Genomic DNA, 20,153 nt, shown 5'->3' with positions numbered 1-20,153 from the left:
TAATGGAGGAGCTAAAATTACTAATAAATTAATTAAAATATCTTTATAAACCCAGCAGAAAGCCAAGAATGAAGTTGCTTTCCTATTGATTATTATACAGGTCATTAACTGCTAAGAAAATGCCATTGTAGCAAGCAGAGAACACTGGCCAATTCCTTTGGTAATTGTAGGATTCCATCATTAAGATTTCAGTATTCTGGAAAGTAATTACTCGTTTGCTCCACGTATTCACAGTGTGTGTGGGTAAAGTGGTTGGACGTCTTGTGGCAAGACTAAGGATTCAGGCAGACATTAACTTGCTTATAAGATTCTCTCTCATCAGTCAGTGTTTCTTTAAGTAATTTGTGGTTTGGACTTTCATTTATGCTGAGTATTCTTAGACGTTAATATGCCAGTTCTGCACAGATTCGTATCAAAGTGCTTGATTATTGTGGTAGAAAGAGACCCTTGGAAAAAACTCTCTACCTTGGGGGTCTATAACTCTACAATGCTCTAATGTAACAATATTTTCTCTTCATAGGAAGCAGATGGGATTAACAGACTATGGTCATTGGTTTTGAGTGAAATATGCTGGGGTGGTTGTTTCCCTTTCAAGAGTTAGGTGCCTATAAGCAATGTTGAAAGAGAATGGGTAGTATCTCTAAATTCTTGGTCAAAAATCCCTGCCTATCAATATCCCAAGTAAGGTAATAGAAGATTATTATGTAATGTCATCACAGACAGCTAATTTCTACCCTAAGTGATATGATAAAAGTGAGCAGATCTCAGAAACCAGCATACCACCTCTCTCCACTGCAGCCTCTCCCTGGTTGTACATATAGAAGATCTAATGCAAATACAGCAAAGTGCTCTGTGGTCCATCCCTATCACCAAGTGAGTTTTACTGTGTCCAGGGCTCCTGGCCAATAAGAGAGTTGGAGATTTCTATCAGCACCAGAGAGTGCACACAGCAGTGCTGATAATGCCTGGCAACCTTCCATTGTAACTGACCAGTCTTGGTCTCTTAGTGTCATAAGATGGTCCTGCTCACATCAGGATGATGGTCCTTGTTTTAGCAGATCTCAAAGTAAGCATACCAGCACTCTAGGGATTGTGGTTTCCATGTTCCAAATAAGAAAACTGAGGCCCAGAGGAAGTAGGTTATTTTTATTGAGGTTACAGAGTTAGTTAAGTATCAAATAATTAAAAACCCTGTTGATTCTGGCCCAGTGTTCTTTCCACTGAATCTTTGAGAAATGTTAGTGAGGATACTGATTAAATGAAAATTTCACTTTGCAACATCAGAAGAACGACAAAGGAGGACAACAGGATTAAGCATTTTCATCTAGTCTCTCTTAAGGGAAAGGTGATGATCAGCGGTTAAATACTAAAAATAAGAAATGTAATAAAAATGGCAAATCAAAGCTGTATGTAACTGTGGCGGTCTGTAGCTTTTAATGGGTGACAGCAACTTACTTGGTATTTTATAGAACAGAGAACAACAGATATAAATTACTATGGTCTTTATTGGCATGTAAGTCCTTTGAGAACAGGGACCATGTCATATTTGTCTTTGTAGCCCTAAAGTTTAAATTAAGGTCAAGAAGGCCATAACAGCTTCTCCTGCCTGTATCATGAGAAAAAATGATTATATCTTACTTTTCTTTCTCCCGTGCCTGCCAGCCTGGAGAACTTAATTTATAGATCCTTAAGAGATTCACGTGTGTTCCTTTTTTCCTTTATTTAGTTGTCTGTTTTGATGCCAAGATAAACTTTGATGACAACGCAGAATTCCGACAAAAGGACATATTTGCTATGGATGACAAATCAGAGAATGAGCCCATTGAAAATGAAGCTGCCAGATATGATCTAAAATACATAGGACTGGATGGGAACATTGCCTGCTTTGGTGAGAAATTGGTATATCAAAAGAATGATTTGTGGGGGCTAGCCTGGTGGCATAGTGGGTAAGTTCGCGCGCTCCGCTTCAGCAGCCTGGAGTTTGCAGGTTCAGATCCTGGGCGTGGACCTACGCACCACTCATCAAGCCATGATATGGTGGTGTCCCATATAAAGTAGAGGAAGATGGGCCCAGATGTTGGCTCAGCGCTAATCTTCCTCAGCAAAAAGAGGAGGGTTGGCAATGGATGTTAGTTCAGAACCGGTCTTCCTCACACACACACAAAAAGAATGGTTTGTGGATTTTTGCAGAATTTAGGAACCCCTGATTTCTGGAATGTTATTTCTCAATAGCCAGTAAACATATGAGGTTTTTTGTATACCAAAAGTTTTAGGAAACCATTCAAAGTTTCTTCCTAAAGTTTACTTTGGTCAGTGCTCACTGGTTTAAAGCAGTTTCTCAACTCAGGCACTATTCACATTTTGGGTGGGATAATTGTTTGCCGAGGGAGGCTACCCTGTACGTTATAAGATATGTAGCAGTATCCCTGGCCTTTATGTGCCACTAACAACCCCAGTTGTGATAACCAAAAATGTCTCCAAACATTGCCAGATATCTTCTGGCAGGCAGAATCACCCCAGTTGAGAACTGCTATTCTAAAGCATCTCAGTTAAACTTTGCTTAGTAAAAATCGGAACTTTTGCTGCTCCAGTCAATATGCCACGAACTATTCTGAACTTTGGGTTTAAGATAAAATTACTTTCTCAGAGGACGTAGAAGAGAAAGTATACTTTAATCATTATGTTCAAGTTTCAGCTTGTGTGATAACCAAATGATAAAATGTTTCATCTATTATGCCAGTTTATTAAAACAGCAATTGATTTCATCATACTCATCTAGATTTGTGAAAATGGCTTAGTCAGATGAGATAAGAATGGGTCTATAGAGGCAATACAATTTCTGCTATTGTCCACAGCTTATAGTACTGAGATTTATTCGCTTCTGTGTTTCTGGTGGAACCAACTCATTGCACTGGAAACTGAGGTCTGAATCTTAATGGAGTTAAAATAAAAAAGATTTGTAGCTCATTAAACCAACAGTATCATTATTTTCAGAACTGAACAGACCTCATCCAATAGTTTGCTCATCAATACAATAGGAAATGACATCCAATTACAAGTGCTACCAAAAAGCTCTTGCTTTGTTTTGGAGCAATAACTGTAATGTACCATATCACTCACATCATTTGATCTTGATAAGTTAATGTGCTCTCAATATTTGTAGGTATTTAGAAAGAAGAAAGATATAATAGTGTGTTTAGAACAAATAAAATACAGATGTATTTGTATTTGTAGCCTCTGTAGGAGTGTGTATGATTTGACCAAGTTAGCAGCCTCAAAAACTATGATTAACAAATTTCAAATTGTTTTAAGATCCTATATAAACCATTTTTATTTTAGTTACCCTAGACTTAATTAAATTAGTCACAGTTCATAGGCTTGTCTGGGCAATTCAAGGGTCAGAAAAAGTGAAGGATACTTTACCTTGAGAGTTTCTGGTGTATTCAGAAGATTTTTTTTGCTTTCTAACCTGAGGAAAGTAATTTTATGTAATTAAGTATAAAAAGCGGGCTGGCCCCGTGGCTTGGCGATTAAGTGCGCACACTCTGCTACTGGCAGCCTGGGTTCGGATCCCGGGCACACACTGACACACCGCTTCTCCGCCCATGCTGAGGCCGCGTCCCACATACAGCAACTAGAAGGATGTGCAACTATGACATAAACTATCTACTGGGGCTTTGGGGAAAAAAAAGGAGGAGGATTGGCAATAGATGTTAGCTCAGAGCCGGTCTTCCTCAGCAAAAAGAGGAGGATTAGCATGGATGTTAGCTCAGGGCTGATCTTCCTCACCAAAAAAAAAGTGTAAAAAGCCAAAGAAGTACAATTGATCAGTAAAACTTAGCTCTGGAAAATAAAAAATTTTGCTGATAACACTCTGCTTGGCTTCTTAAGAAAAGCTCCTAAGGTGTTGGCACATTCTGGTTTTAGTTTTAATGATGAAGTTGCTAGTGAACATTTTTTATATTAATTTGAAAGAGGAATGGGGGATAGGAATATTGTTTTGATGCTGTTATTTGTTCATTTGTTTTCTGTTTATCCAGAGAACTTATAAACATGCGTGGTTGTGCTAAGTGTAAAAAAGTATGGAACCCTATTGAAGTTGGGACCCCTGTGGCTCAACCCCAGACGGATGCCACATTTAAAGGAGCATATTCTCAGCAAGCAAAAAATGAAAAGAATTCCATTCTTTGCTTGAGTCTCTTAAAGGATATTAAAAAGAATGTAATTCCTAGGCCCTAGCAACTTCTCATAGCATTTTTCTCTCTTTCCCCCTTCTCTTGAACTCTATTCTTTCTAGAACCTTAAACTTCTTCCTCTACTACTAGCCCATATTGGTTACTTACTTAAATTCTTCCCTTCTTTCTGTTTCCCACATGATTTAACTTCTCAATAAAACCTCCCCATTCCCAGGTCTTTTTTGTTTGTTCTTTTTATGTACCTTTCCTGATTCTTTATCCTAAAAATCTGTGAACTTATCTGGTTGAATGGAATGTGAAATAGGGCAGAAATTGGCCTGGTCATGATAGGGTTCTCTTTTGGCAATATGGGGGAGGGGAAAAGTTTATACACCCTTTCATTTGCTAAATTTATCCTGTCTTGTGTGCCATTTGCATTTTACAGTGAATGGTGCTGGACTCGCCATGGCTACTTGTGACATCATTTTCCTGAATGGTGGGAAGCCAGCCAACTTCTTGGATCTTGGGGGTGGTGTAAAGGAAGCTCAAGTGTATCAAGCATTCAAATTGCTCACTGCTGATCCTAAGGTAACCTCTTTCTTTGTAGGGAGATTGCATAATGTTCTGATTTCTCACCATCAACAGCTACCGTGTTCCTGCTGCTAACAGTAGCACGGTTCCTGCATAAGCCAACGCATATACTCTGCAGCCCCAGATGCAAATCTTGCCTTATCTCTCATTGGAGTACACGATAATTTAACTCATATTGGGAGAAAGGCTTATAAGTGCCCCCAGGATCTTATTTCAGAGGCCGTGCTTACAAAGTTCTGGGAGGTGAGAGGAAATAAAAAAGGTATAGTGCACCAAACAGTGAAACACTGGTTGGCATGAAACATTATTTGGGTAATTTACACTGAAGCGATTAGTCCTATGCTTCCATGTCTTAGAGAGGACTCAGTCTCAGATTCCTTCTGTAAAAATGCTGAAAGTATTATCATACGATTGGAGATAGAAGAATGTCATAGGACTATATTATTGTATATCATTGGAAAATAATGACCCCGTCTCCTTCTGTATGCCTTTTAATTTTCATCTCTGACGGTTATGTATGTTACAGTTTATGACATAAGCCCTCAGTGCATATAATGTTGCTTCATGTACATCTTTTCTTCTTAACTAGAATGTAGCTGTCATACCCATGCTAGGTGCATAGTAGGTATTCAGTAAATATTTAATCAATTTAAATATCAGTGTGCTTTTTTCCCCTGCAGGTACTCGGTTATCTATGATAACGCCATTTAGGTAGACATTTATTATGTGGAAAAGACTAAAATTTTTTAAATGTCTGATGTGTATCATCTAATTCTCTTAACAGTTCTGGGGGGTAGTGTATATGTCTCAACCATTTGATTTTAAGCTTTATTTGACAATCATTATCTTGATATTATTAGAGTATCTAATACATTCTTTTGGTTCCTGACATGTATGAAGACATGGGAAATCTGAACCATCACTAAGAAAATCATGAATGAAGACAATACCAGATACTTTTTTAAAGAAATGTGGTCTGAACTTAATATGGAAACTTCCCGTTAATAAGTATATTGGCAATAGCCTTTTTGGGATCCCATGCATAAAATTTTGTCTTATATTTTGGTAGTATGCTTGTCTGTTCTCATTATGACTTAGGTAGTTGGTAACCTTATGTTTTTGCTAACTCTTTTCCTTCTGATTCACAAAATAAATGGTAAGGTATTACCAGCTACCTATCTTCAGTTCTCCAGTGCTGGTCAGGAATAGCAAAGTCATTGAATTCCAAGGTCACCCTGCCATGAAGAAAGTGTTTGGGGTTGATTTTTCTGTTTACATGAGTACCTTGTTTTCATTGATTAAATAGGAGCATTATCAGAGGCTCCCTAATCATTTATTACTTCATTTATCCCTTCTTCCTATTCCTTTCTAAGAGAAGAATCATTTTCCTCCCAGAGATTTTCAAGCCAATTGAAATCTGAATAACATGGATATAACACACAGCTCTTTAAACTGCTTGAACCACAAAGTGCCCAGAGGACAGGAAACTGTAATAAAATACTGAACTTTTAGTGTCTACTGCAATTCAGTGCTAAGGATAATAGAGAGCCATCGAGGGATTAAATCTACCAGGACAATCATTGCATTTTTTTTCAGAATATCTTTTCTTAGCAGCTGATCCAGAATTTTAATTTTATAAAAGTACAGGAGGGGAATGAAAAATCACTTGCAGAGCCTTTTTATTTTTTTGTTAAACAACCTCTTCAAAAATTTTGACTTTACCCTATGGAATATTTTCAAATGCTTGGAGTAGTTAAATTTTTTTGAGTTTGGCCGTCGTTGGGTAGATAAAGGTGTGTGGGAGTTACTTTATTTTTCTCATGCTATATCAGGAAAATGAATGCATAGCTCATCTCACAGTACATTTTCCAAATCTTGAAATTTCAAAGCCAGTTAAAAAGCATAGAAATGTAATGGGTATTTTCAGTCCTGGCATTGTTGCACAGATTTCAGAGAACAGAGGCTAAAAAATAGTATAGATGAATTGATTTGATTTTGCGAGGAAACTGGTTGTAGTTCTGGCAGTAATTATTTCAAGTAGAACCCCATCCAGCTGCCCAGAAGTAGAGATTCCCAAGAGCCCAAAGCTAATTATTTCAAAGGTATTGATTTTCTTGTTAGATATAAGGATTAGTCAGTTGACTACACCAAAACTCAAAATTACAAGAGGCCTTTGTTCTTAAACTTAAATCAACTGATACTAACAGCTACTTGTTTGTCATATGTACGAACTAATTCTATTGACCAGGCAAGAACCATTTAAGAAAAATATTATGGATTGACATATATTTCTACTCCTAATGTCAGCCATAGAGCTGGAACTGATATTTATTTTACTTGACTATTAGCCCAAATGCTGATTTTCATTGGGACCTAACATAAGTGTCTTTATAACTAATGTGTTTGTAATATATATGAAATGGAGTTCTTCTGCCAAACTGTCTAAAACAAGAGTCTTTCCAAGATAGCTCACTTACTAAACTGGATTCACATGAAGTGTATCATTAAATATTTTATAGTTCTCTTATTTTCCAGCTGGGCATGAGATGAGAGAAAGGTAATAGAGTTTGTTCTGCTGGTGATAGAATAGATCTGATCTGATCTTCATCATTTTTGACTTACAGAACTCTAAACACTAGTATTCTTAAAATCATAGGGAGTAAAATGATATAAAATAGGAAGTAGAAGTAGGATTTTGTGGTAATCTGTAAAGAATTTGAACACATTTAAAGGAAAAACACCATAAAGAATGTTATCCTTAGGTTTTTGTTTTCCTGAATCATGCTTTGGCTTTTATTTCTAATTCTAAACTTAGAATTCCAAAGGTGTAGAAAATGAGTACAACATCTGGAGTATGGAAAACATTTTGCATAAATGAATAAAAGGAAAAGACAGTTGACATGAATCTCAATAGTAACCCCGACTCTATCGGCCATAGTTAAGCAGATCTGCTGCTCTCTGGAGGCCTGATTTTGAAAAGCAGTAGTGTATGATTGGTGTTAGTGAGGTCACCTTGCTTGATGTGTGCTTCCTGGTTTAGAGCAAACTTAGAGTTATGTTTTCAAAGCCCTTTAAATGTACAAGAAGAATGTGCTCCATAAGCACCAAGTACTTGTTCAAAAAGGAAGGGATTCTTAGTGTGGCTCTGGTGCCAGGCTGCCTGGGTTCCAGTTCTTTCTTTACCACCTATTAGTTGTAGGACTTCGGGCGTATTATTTACCTTCTATTTGGTTGTATTTCCTCATTTACAAGATGGAGATAATAACATGTATTTATTATCTCCGAGGGTTGTTTTCTTACGTGAATTGAGATACATACACATACTTCCCATTTAGAGGGGCAATAATTTCATATGGCAGTATCATTTAACAATTTTAATAAACGTTTATTGAAGTGTAACATGTATAGAACAGTATACAGATCCTTTAAGTATGTAGCTTGATGAATTATCACAAAGTGACATACCCATGTAACCTCCAGCCAAATCAAGAAATAGAACATGACCAGTGTTGTGGACTGATTGTATCCCCCCAAAATTCATATGTTGAAATTCTAACCCCCAATATGTTGGTATTAGGACATTGGGCATTTGGGAGGTAATTAGGTCATGAAGGTAGAGCTATCATGAATGGGATTAGTGCTCTTTTAAAAGAGACCCCAGAGAGCTCTCTTGCCCCTTCCACCATGTAAGGATATATTTAGAAGGTGGCTATCTATGTACCAGGAAGTGGGCTCTCACCAGGCATTGAATCTGCCGGTGCCTGGATCTTGAACTTCCCAGCCTCCAAAATTGTGAGAAATAAATATCTGTTGTGTAAGCCACCCAGTCTATGGTAGTTTGTTACAGCAGCCTGAACAGACTAAGACAGTCACCATCCCAGAAGCCCTTTATGCACCCCCCTTACTTCTCCTATCCTGCTTTCTCCCCAAAGTTAACCACTATCCTAACTTCTGATATCATAGATTTGTTTTACCTGGTTTTGAGCTTAATATAAATGGAATCATACAATATATACTCTTTTGTGTTTGCCTTCTTTCATTTAAATTTTATTTGTAAGATTCATCTACATTTTATGTCATAGTGGTTCACTCATTCATATTGCCGTGTAACGTTCTATTGTATGACTCTACCAGAAGTTTTTTATCCTCTTCTGTTGATATACATTTGTGTTATTCTCAGTTTCAACTATTGTGAATAGTGTTGCTATGAACAGTCTCATACGTGTCCTTTGGAGCACATTTCTGTGACGTATATACTTGGAACTAGAATTTCTGGGTCATAAGCTATGCATATATTGAATTGATACTGCCAAACAGTTCTCCAGATGTACCAGTTTCCACTCTCATAGCTGTGTAAGGGAGTTCCAGTTTCTCCACACCCTCGTCAACATTTGATATAGTTGTTTCAATTTTAGTCATTCTGGTAGATGTATTATAGTGTTCGTTGTGGTTTAATACCTTTCTAGTGAGAATGAACACCTTTTCATATACTTATTAACTATGTGGATATACTCTTTAAACTTCTGTCACCTGGTCTGTAAAGTAGACATGAAAATAATACCCCAAAACATTGTTTTAAGTGTCAACTGAGATAATATATGTGGAAGTACTTGGCAAACGTTTCTAAAACACAATGAAAACTTAAATTTGTGGGGTGTTTTGAGTGTTCAATTCTATTATCATTTCTAAAGCTTACAATTAGAATTATTGAAACAGTAGAGAGTAAATGCTCATCTACAGAAATGGGAGGTGTCTGAAACAGATTCGTTGACAGCAGTGTTACTGCATGCGTTATTTTGAAATTGATGAAATCTGTAAGCATTCGGTAGCTTGCAGTGATTCTCTGTTTAGACAACCAAGAAAACACAATTTAATAAAGGGAGGAATAAATTCATGTTTGAAAGAACCACAAAATATCATTTGGTATAAATTTAAGAAGAGGCCAGCTCTTTTAGCTGTGTGGTATGTGCTCTAAAAGTCTTACAATTTGAGGCCAGAGAAGTAAAACTGCATGCGTCTTTTCAGTATCAGGTTTATGCAAATGTCTTAAATTTTAATAGATATGTTTTTAGATTAATATGTGCTAAATGCCTCACATATTGTTAATTATCGTATATTTAAAGTGTATTTAAATACAAAACACAATATCCTCTTTTTCTCTTATATACATGCTTGTATCAGAGGTGTGAAGCAAAACTCATTTCTTTACATTACCACATGTATTTGCTGCAATACCTTATCTGTAACGGAATATTTTTTGGGTAATAGAAATCTTGTAGGGATGTATTTTCAAATATAATGCCCAATACTTTACACAGCATGAGCATTATTTTTGGAATGACTACCCTGTATCCCTATTCTTACAGGCCTGTTTGAAAACAAATTTTACTTTTCATATAGAGTTGAAAAGATTGAAAGTCCAGGCAGGCATTCCTTATGGTGATAGTCTACCTGATAGTCTAGTCTGAAAAGAATAAAAATGATTTTGTGCTTATGAATTTGTAACCTGGCATTTGGCTTCGTTTTCCACTTAGAACAGCCACTTATTTAGGGTAACACTAAGCTACCTTTAGCTAGAAAATGGAAAACCATCCTCCCCTGGCTCATTTCTTTTCCTTTCCTTGTAGTGGTTTTTCTACTGTTATGAATTCATAAATGTTGATTTTACATTTCCTTTCCTGATGTCCAAATTTCCAAGAATGTTTGGTTCTCCATGCCCAACTTACACTCATTGCATTTTGCCTGCCAATACTTCCCAGTAAGAGCTGAGTCCTGCAAAGGCAATTGGTTCCATATCTTCCACATGATCAGTATGTGTGATAGCTACCACATTTTCAAAGCATCCCTAATGGAACACTCTAAATCTGTTTTCATGTTCCTTGCTGACAGAGTCTCAGAAATAAATCAAAAATAAGGTTTTTACTCTTTGCTCTGCATCTCAAAATTTTTCAAAGGTCTTCAGATATTAATGTGCCTTATTTTGTTTCATAAGTGAGTTAAAGAATTTAACAGACTTTGAGATATTTTAGTAAATTTTGTCCTTAGTCCCAACATTCTCAGTAATTTCTTATGAATCTTGTGTGGAGAGGCCTTTTTAGATTTTAAAGAGAAATGGACCACTAATCAAATTATGTCAGATAGGTTGGAAATAATACGTAATTATTAGAAGAGTTAAGGATTTTTTTTCTCTCTTAATGTTATTGCATTGAGAAAAGAAGTGGTTGAGTTCAACAATTAGAAAATAGTGCATTTTCTAACAAGGTGATCAAATAATGTCCGGGATTAATGTCAGGTATCTCTGAGTCTTAAGAATTATCTTATGATGTATAGTAATCAAGGCATCTGAAAGTTTTACTTTTATTATTTTTAAGGTGTTGTTTTAGAATCCAAATAATGCTTGTTAAAGGAATCACTACATGTGGGGAGTGAATTTAGGAAAATTATTCAGTAGAACAAGGTCAAAAGCCTTTGAACTGTGAAGGGTCTCTGATTTCTCGACTCTGCGATGGTGAGCTGTAGTCTGGTGGGATGAGCCCCAGTGGATTCAAGAGATTGAAGACACTGAATCCTCTTTCTCCTCCCTCTGTGCTGCCCTCACCCACTGCCAGAGAATTAGTAATTAATGATTGTCTTGTTCCTAAATGAGCAACATGTCCCTATAGGCTTGCTGAAGAAATTAGCTTGACTCATAGTGGCTTGCTAAATAGTGTTTTTTCTTTGTGTTAGGGTATTTTGTTAAACAGCATCCTCTTTTCTGCAATTATTAAATTAACATAAAACATAGAAAAGGACAAAAATAAATCAAATTAGATATACATATAGTTTTTTTTTTTTTTTTTGGTGAGGAAGATTAGCCCTGAGCTAACATCTGTTGCCAATCCTTTTTTTGCGGAGGAAGATTGGCCCTGGACTAACATCTGTGCCCATCTTCCCGTACTTTATATGTGGGACACCACCACAGCATGGCTTGATAAGTGGTGCGTACATCCACACCTGGGATCTGAACCCGCAAACCCCAGGCTGCCAAACCGGAGCACATGAACTTAACCACTATGCCACTGGACCAGCCCCCATATACTTTCTTAATGAATATATAAGATAGTATTTTTGACAAAACTAGTATCAGTATAATTGACATTATGACATATTCTGCTTTTTTCACTTCTTTTTGTGTGTGTGTGAGGAAGACTGGCTCTGAGCTAACATCCACTGCAAATCCTCCTCTCTTTGCTGAGGAAGATTAGCCTTGAGCTAACATCTGTGCCCATGTTCCTCTTGTCACTTTTTATGTACGTTTTTCCCTCTCCTTTTATAGTCCTCTCTGACATCTTCAGTGGCTGCATAGTATTCACTTGTATGGATATATGTTTACTTAACCAGTCCTCTGTTATTTGGTATTCATGGTGTTTCAACTTAGAATAATGCTGCTGTGAACCTCTTTGTACTCTTAACATTACATACAGCTCAGATTATTCATATAAGATGAATTCCTGGAAACGTGAGGGTAAATACATCTGCAGATTTTAAAGTTTTCAGACTGATTGCCATATTATCTCAATACTAGTTGAAGGAATATAGAGGGCTGTCATCAATGAGAACAAAGCCTGTTATCACACGTCCAGGCCATCATTACTGTTACTCTTTACTAACATGAGAGGTAAGGTTTCAAATTCTTTTTCTTTTACTGAGCATTTTTTATGATATGCTATTCATATTTTTTGCCCAGTTTTCCATTATGTCACTTTTTCACAGACTTCCAATGCAGGTGTGTGTGTGTGTCTGTGTGTCTTTTGGAAATCAAGGGAATGGGCCCTTTTATATATGGTGTCACTCATTTCTGTCTCTCCTCTTTGAATTGGTTTATATAAGTTTTTGTTATCCCATTATATGTATGTACACCTAAAATACTATTATGTGGAGTATACTGAGAAGACTTACTGCATGTCATTATATTTTGCTATTATTTGCTTAGTTTCTCATGAAACTTTTAGTAAGACTCTTCAGATTTGTTGCTTCATGAATCAACGTACTGTGGTGTAATTTCAAGTCAAAGCATGGCATTCTCCCCCACCCCTCCTGCAAAGGGCACAGTTCTCCAAATCTGATTTAAAGCAAGATGAACGTTGTGATCTGAAGTGGCATGTTCCTCTAGTTATTAATAAGACCCTTAGTTATTTCCAAGGAATGTTTTTCGAAGTGTTGAAGAAATTTCATTGTCACCTAATATGCGTTTTTTTCAGCCAGTGTACTTAGTACAGTTGATCCTCACTATTTGCAAATTCCACATTTGTGAATTTAACTATGTGCTAAAATTTATTGGTAACCCCACAATTAATACTCTTAGTGTTTTCGCCATCATTTGCGGACGTGTGCAGAGCAGTGAAAAATTTAGTTATCTGACATGCTGTTCCCAGCTTAGGTCAAATAAGGCAATGCTCTCCCTTCTTGTTTCAGCTCTTATACTGTAAACGAGTGTCATTTTCATGATCTATTTAGTGCCACGTGTTTTACGTTTTTGTCCTTTTTGGTGTGTGATTTTGCTTTTTAAAATGGCCCCCTTACGTAGTGCTAAAGTGATGTCTGGTGTTCCTAAGCACAAGAAGGCTGTGATATGCCTTACAGAGAAAATACATCTTAGATGAGCTTTATTCAAGCATGAGTTGTAGTGCTATTTATTGGCCATAAGTTCAATGTTAATGAATCAACTATATATTAAATAAGGTGTGCTTAAGCAGAATCACACAGAAAACAAGGTTCTATATTGATTGGTTGACAACAACGCTTTGATCAGAGGCCCTCAGGAACCTAACCCTATATTTCCTCTAGGAGCAATGGTTCAGTATTCGCTAATTCCGTGTTCACTGCAACTTTATAGACCATAGCTACTGTGGATAATGAGAATAATGCCTGAATAATGTTTTGGATAATTATGGACAGCTCTGCAGAGATTAGATGATAGAGCCACTTCATTTTATCTTTTTAAGAAAGGACAGTCAGGAATCCCTAGCCTGAGTGTAAAGTAAAAAATCTTTTATTTTCATAATTTATTCTTATATGTTTCCTAAAGGGAAGGATTTTGATTATGACAACCTTCAGAATGTGTTAGTCGTGGCTCTTTAGACATATTGCCTTTATACCTATGAAGGAAGTGCATAAAGCTTGAGAAAATTTTAATTTAGCTTTGCACTTTTCAGTTAAGAATGATTTCCTTTACACATTTAGATGCCTTCACTTTATGCTTTTTGAAAATTTTCTTGACATTTAAAAAAATTGATTGTTTTTTTCACTTTTATACATTTACATTGCCTACTAAATGTATGACAAAAAAATTGTCCCTAACTTTATTCCCATAACAAAAACACTATTATAATTTTGTTAAATTTCCTTCCAGCATTATCTATGCATATCTTCTTTATAAGGTTATCATTAGAATGCCCTTCCTTTTTTCTTTAATCCAATGTTACATGATAAACATCTTCCTATGTAGTTAGCTAGTCCCCCTGACCATCAATTTTACCAGCAGTATTAATAATGGGCAGTGTTTTAAAGGCATCTTGTTATTTAGAAGATTATTTAAAGAAGCTCAGTATGTAAAATCTCTTTCAAAAGGTGTGTGAACTTTGTAAATCAGGTTTGCTAAAGCAGGTACAGTGTAATTAACGAACAAAAGCAATAGTAACCAATATGAAAAGCTTTATGGTACAAAATAGACTTTTATAACCCAAAAAAAGGAAATCAACATAATTAAGACCAAGCTGGGTTCCTCTTGAGTGTTTTATACATTTGCTACCTCAATGGACTACTAATTTTAGTTTGTTTTAATTATCTCAGGATTAATGGTGAGTCGTTCATTAATATTTGATGCAGTCATTCTGACTTGTCTGGACTCAGAAATACATGAGAATTCCCGAGGTGGCCTCATGTCCCTTCCTGATTGCTTAGTTCGTTATCTTCCTGATATCCTCCTAATATGTGCAGTTCAATGAGGTGAGAGGGAGTCAAGAACAAGACCTGCTAGAGATAGGGAAATGAACTCACCTTTATTTTTGCTTCTCTTTCTTGCCAGGATTCTCAAATGAATTCTTTTACTAAAGAACTTCATAAGAATCCATTGATTTCTGTATGCATTCTCTGTCTTTATAAAGGAACAAGACACTCGAGGCAAACTTCTAAAATAAGTGTCTTTTTAATCTCCATAACCCTCATCAGATGCCACATTGGTGATAATTTGTCCCTGTCTCCCTTTTCTTTTCTATGTGATATTTACCATTTACAGTTCTCACAACTTAATGATCTCCTTTATTCATTCGTTTGTCTTTTTAAATCCTGTAAAATTACCTTGCAATATCCTTTCTTTGTTTTTTTCCTCCCACTTCTTGCTGCTTTTTCAGTAAACTTTCCATTTGCTCCATATTCTTTAAAAATAGCTATAGGTATAGTCTTTCCTTGGGTTGTTTTTTCAGTCCATGGTTTTGTTTTGTTCCACTGTTATTATGTACTTCGTTATTTCTAGCTGCTCTAATGCATGGAGCATAGTAGATTCTCCAAAAATCTTTTCAGAACAAATTCATAGTGACGGTCCATGTTTCTTTATTTCCCTATAAGTCATCCAGCTGAATGTTCTCAGCCAGGAAGAAAAGGATAATAAATAGTGAGTTGTCCTTCAGAAACAATTCATTTCCCAAGCTAGAAGCCAATGCCATGTGTCTGGCAAGACTTTAATGGGATGGGGCAGCCTGGTAGAGACCAGAGTCTAGAACTAGACTTATCCCTCAGAGTCAGGTAAGCAATTGGGTGAAGCACCTCTTTGCAGAGGGTCCTATCCAGCAGCCACAGTAGCTGCAGATAATATTTGTTTATACATGGAGAATTGTGAGAATAGGGAAGGGATCTTACCTGAAAGCAGCATGTTAATAGAAGACAACAAGAGTACAAACATAGGGAGGTAATTCCTAAATAGTGTTTAGGGAATTCTGTTAACAGGTAGCCAGTACCATAGTCCCCAGGCCATAGTGCAGGGGCCAAACTCCGTTCATACAAAGCATCCCAGAAGCTTGGTTCTAGGGAGACTGGAGTACCAGGCAGGTAATTAAGTCAGGAACTCAGCCATAGGTACAAGTCAGTGTGTTAACTATGAGGTTATCCCACAGCAAGAATGACTTTTCTGGGGAGGTCCCCAGCATGTTGGGTGGCAACTCCTCAAAGATCCCTTTATGGGGTCAGGACTAGTTCTCCACACCATAGAATGACTAAGCTGGACAGAAAGCCATTCAGAAACATCAGACAAACAAGAATATATTGTGTCTGTGTATAACAGGCATTCTTCTAGGCACTGAGGATAAAGCAGTGAGTGAAACAGTCTTGCTCTCCTGGAGCTTCCATTTTAAAGGGAGAAGATAGACAGTAAAGCCAATGAGTAAACAAATATATAATATAAAACAAATACCTAATATATTGGGTAGTGATATTGCTAGATTGAAAAATAAATTGAAAGAGGATCCTGAGAATAGCACGGGTTTGTTATTTTTGATAGGTTTGTCTAAGACCTCTCTGATAAGTTTACCTTGGGGAAAGAAATGTCATAGCTGTTACATGATTTGGAGTTTGGGTTTGTGGTCAATGACATGAATGCTACCAATGAGGGAATCTGTCCAACATCTAGTCCCATTTGGAGTTGCCTTCCTTTCCTTTGTCTTTACTCGCTACTTCTTTACCAAAGTGTTCTAAGCAATGTTGCTTGTTTTATTATGGACCTAAAAAAAAAAACCACAAAACGTTTTGTCCACTTGAATAGTTTACACTGCAACTTGACGCTAATTTGGGTGGCAACTCTCTTGCAATTAGAGGTCCTTTGTGTACTTCGATGCATATTTTATCTACATATCCAGGACCCTCTCTTGGGGATGCTCTGTTACACCTTTGAGGTCTTATGAAATGGAGCACTTCGAACACATGTATTAGTTAGCATTCCCAAGGGGCAGCTGGCACAAATCCGAGTTAGTTATTTTTCTTCCAGCTTATCTGTGAGTTCTTTCATTAATCGTTATCTGTAAGCATTCTGGACACATCCCTTTTTCTCAATTAGAACTCCAGTAGAATATTTCTGAGCAAACATTTAGGTGTCTGCTCTAATACTCGGAGGGCTTGAGATCGTAAACAGCGAACAGAAAATCCATTTGGGGCTTTAACCCTTGACCTTCTAGCTTTCACTTGCTCGTTAATCCCAAGCAGCACTTTTCGCTGAGTTGGAGACCTAAGTGACTTAGAATCTTCACTGTGTCACTGGGATCCAAGAATGTTGGCATTTTGGTAGCAAGCGTGAAGGGAAATGTCCAACTGATACTGATGATTTCTGATATTTTTCTGCGTTTGTAACTTGTGATTAGTGGTTGCATTTTATGAGTGGAGGTTCTCATCCATTAAGTTCAACTACCAAATAGTTAATTCCGATGCTGGCGGTGCTGACCAAATTCCACAGCAGAGGTGTTTGATACTCAAATGAGAAGAGTGAAAGAAACAAAAGTAAAAAACACAAAAGTAAAGAAACATGAAAAGAGAACTTTTACTGAAAGAATAAATCTTGTGATTCCGTTTTTCTATACAGATACAACCTTAAAACCACTACTTATTGCAAGTTGCACCAATTTATCAAACAGTGCAAGATATCTTAGGTAAGATAACAGGACAGAAATTGGAGCCTCCTCATCATCCTAGCTTCCTCCCCCTCTGGATGCAGCTTGTTATTCCTGCATTCAGCCAGCAGTCTATGAATATTTCTTCATCACCTACTATGTGTCGGGTTTTGGGCTGATTGCAAGAATGCGAAACCATCCAATATTTGATGTCATTGGTTCCAATGAGGCTGCCCTTATCAGTTTCTTCTGATTATAATCATCCCTTTAAAGCGGAGGAAGACATGTGCCTCACTGACAGACATAGTCTTTCTAAGCTCAATGAAGGCCCAGTATAAAGCATCTATTATACCTGAGGTCATATCCTAGTATCTGGATTCACAGAGAGGAGTCTGTAGAGCCTTACTACTCAATATATCCATGGTCCATTAATGGGCTGTGGCCCATCCATGTTGATATCAACTTGAAGGCTGTTAGAAATGCAGAATCTCAGACCTATGGAATTAGAATTCGTGTTTTCACAGGATCCCTGGATGATTCCATTACAGTATGAGAAGCACTAGTTTAGAGCAGGGGTAGGCAAACTACAGTTCACGGCCAAATCCTGCCCAAGGCCTGTTTTTTTAAATAAGGTTTTATTGGAACACAGCTTTGCTCATTCATTTTCTTAATGAGTTTAGTAGTTGTGACAGAGACCTCCTGGCTCACAGTGGTCCAGAGTAGTAATACTCTGAGTGTGGTATTGGACCAGTGCCTGTTTGTATTGATGCACCAGTCCATGGGCTGTTTGTTTTAAGTCTGTAATAAGTACAGAAACAGAGTAAGCGTCTAGAAACTTTTATTGCAAATTGCCATTGACATGACATGCAAGTGGAAGATCAATTTTCTAGCAATTCTTATGATCGTATTTTATAAAAATATCACAGTGACTGTCAAGGAATTTTTTAAAAAATTGGTCCTTCACCACAGATAATGTGAGAAGCACTGCTCTATGAGTTTAGATAGATGATATGTTGTGTGTAAAAACTGTATCATAAGTGAATTCGATTGTACACAGTACATCTTGATGCTAAAGTGAACTTTATTATGTGCTGTGATAATCATAGTATCATATTGTTCGTTGCTCATCATGCTTTCCCATGACTCTTTCTCTTGTTTCTTTGGGGATATTTCTGCCATTCCCTGTGATCTTGTGATGCCTTCTTTCTCTCTCTGTATCCCCACTTGGTTCCTCTCTTCCCCACTCCTGCCCACAGAGTACCCTTACACCCAGGCCAGGCCAGTTGCTTTACTGCATCCCTGACATAGTGAGTTGCTTTCAGGGGTGGTCTCCTGGCACCATCCCCTCAGTCTAGTCAGAGGCTTCCCTAGGGCTTTCCTCCTGAAGCTCATAAAAAAGGCCACTGCCTCTGGAATCATGCACTAAAACAACGTGGTCCAAGAGGCTGTGTTCCCTCCCACTGGTGAAAGCTTGAGTGAGATCCAGGAGCAAAGCTGTGTGATGGAGACTCTCTTATCGTAGGGCTTCATTGCCATAGCCCAGGTTTCTGTAACTCAGAGGTTCTCAACATGTTGGACTAGCAGGAGTGGCATTACCTGGAACCTTTTTAGAAATGCAAATTCTCTGGCCCCCTCAGACCTACTGAATCAAAATCTCTGCGGCGGGGCCCAGCAATCTGTGTTTTCACAAGCCCTTCAGGTGCTTCTCGTGTTTGCTGAAATTTGGGAATGACTACTGTGGCTCTGTAGCTTCTGCTTCTGTGAGCTGCTTCAGCATCCTCCCCAGCTATGAGCCAATTCATTCTTTTTTTCCATTTATAAGGTTAGAATTTATTTTCTGTCACTGACAACCTAGTAAGTCTTGTGTAATATACCGTGTGTACTATTTTTACCAAAAAACTGAGAATTTGCCCCCTGTATACTCTTGTGCCATAGGGAAGCCCTGGGCTCAACTCTGTTAATACTTATTTTTATCTCTTTCCCCATACACTTTACACCCCCATGTGTTTTAAGATTTTTATTCTCTTATTTCTATGTCAAAATCTCTCCTTGAAACTCAGAGGGACTTTATCAGTTCTGAAGTGACTTTTCTATCCAAATGAGAATTAAGGATAATCTTCTAGTTAATAGGTGAAATGCATCAACTGGGGTTATAAATGCATTTTTCTAAAGATCAGCTCCCTCACAGAGAACTTTTATTTTCCTTCTCTCTAAAAGTAGAGTACAACAACAAGTGGTATAATTTTCAAGTGACTTTCTATAAACTTTATGAAATTACCTCATCTTGAGCTCAGTCATTGAAGTAGATCTAATTCCTTTTTGTCCCGATTAAGTTACCATCAGCTGCTTCTTTTCACAAGAGATTTTCTTCCTATTATTGTTCTCCGTGCATTTAATCTCTGTTGGTACTTTTCTTCCCCCCTCTTGACTTCTAAGTGTTTTGCTGTGATTCAGTCTCCTCTCTATTCTTGTTACAAAGTACAACCTGCATTTGTTATCTGGGTTCCTTGTGCTATTTGGGGAAAGGGAAGTGGTCAGATCTTTCAGTATTTGACAAATGATAATAGAATGTTTCAAGATGGAGATGTTGAATCAACTTTTATTTGGTCAAGAAAATTGATTCATAATGATATGTGACATAAGGTCTTCACTGAATTTTTCTTTGGTACGCATGAAAAATGAAAAATCACTCTTTAAAAAATAAAATTTAATGTTTCCTTATCTTGATGGCTTTTTGTACAAAGCTCCTTTTACA

At 37.2% G+C, this 20,153-nt stretch overlaps 1 protein-coding gene across 2 annotated transcripts in view; it reads left to right on the top strand.

Annotated features, from left to right (window-relative positions):
• Positions 1–20,153, top strand: part of SUCLG2 (succinate-CoA ligase GDP-forming subunit beta) — a 253,402-nt gene that overhangs the window by 150,046 nt on the left and 83,203 nt on the right. For both annotated transcript variants that reach the window (XM_087431301.1, XM_004419902.3), the window contains 2 exons: positions 1,727–1,888; positions 4,621–4,763. In XM_087431301.1, coding sequence (XP_087287427.1) covers positions 1,727–1,888; positions 4,621–4,763 — 305 coding nt within the window. The remainder of the gene's footprint in view (positions 1–1,726; positions 1,889–4,620; positions 4,764–20,153) is intronic.

This window comes from Ceratotherium simum, chromosome 5 (genome assembly GCF_057802395.1).
Source record: "Ceratotherium simum simum isolate JZ-2026a chromosome 5, ASM5780239v1, whole genome shotgun sequence".
Lineage (NCBI taxonomy): Eukaryota > Metazoa > Chordata > Mammalia > Perissodactyla > Rhinocerotidae > Ceratotherium > Ceratotherium simum.
The sequence above is the reverse complement of the archived record's forward strand: the minus strand, read 5'-3'. Positions and strand labels throughout refer to the sequence as shown.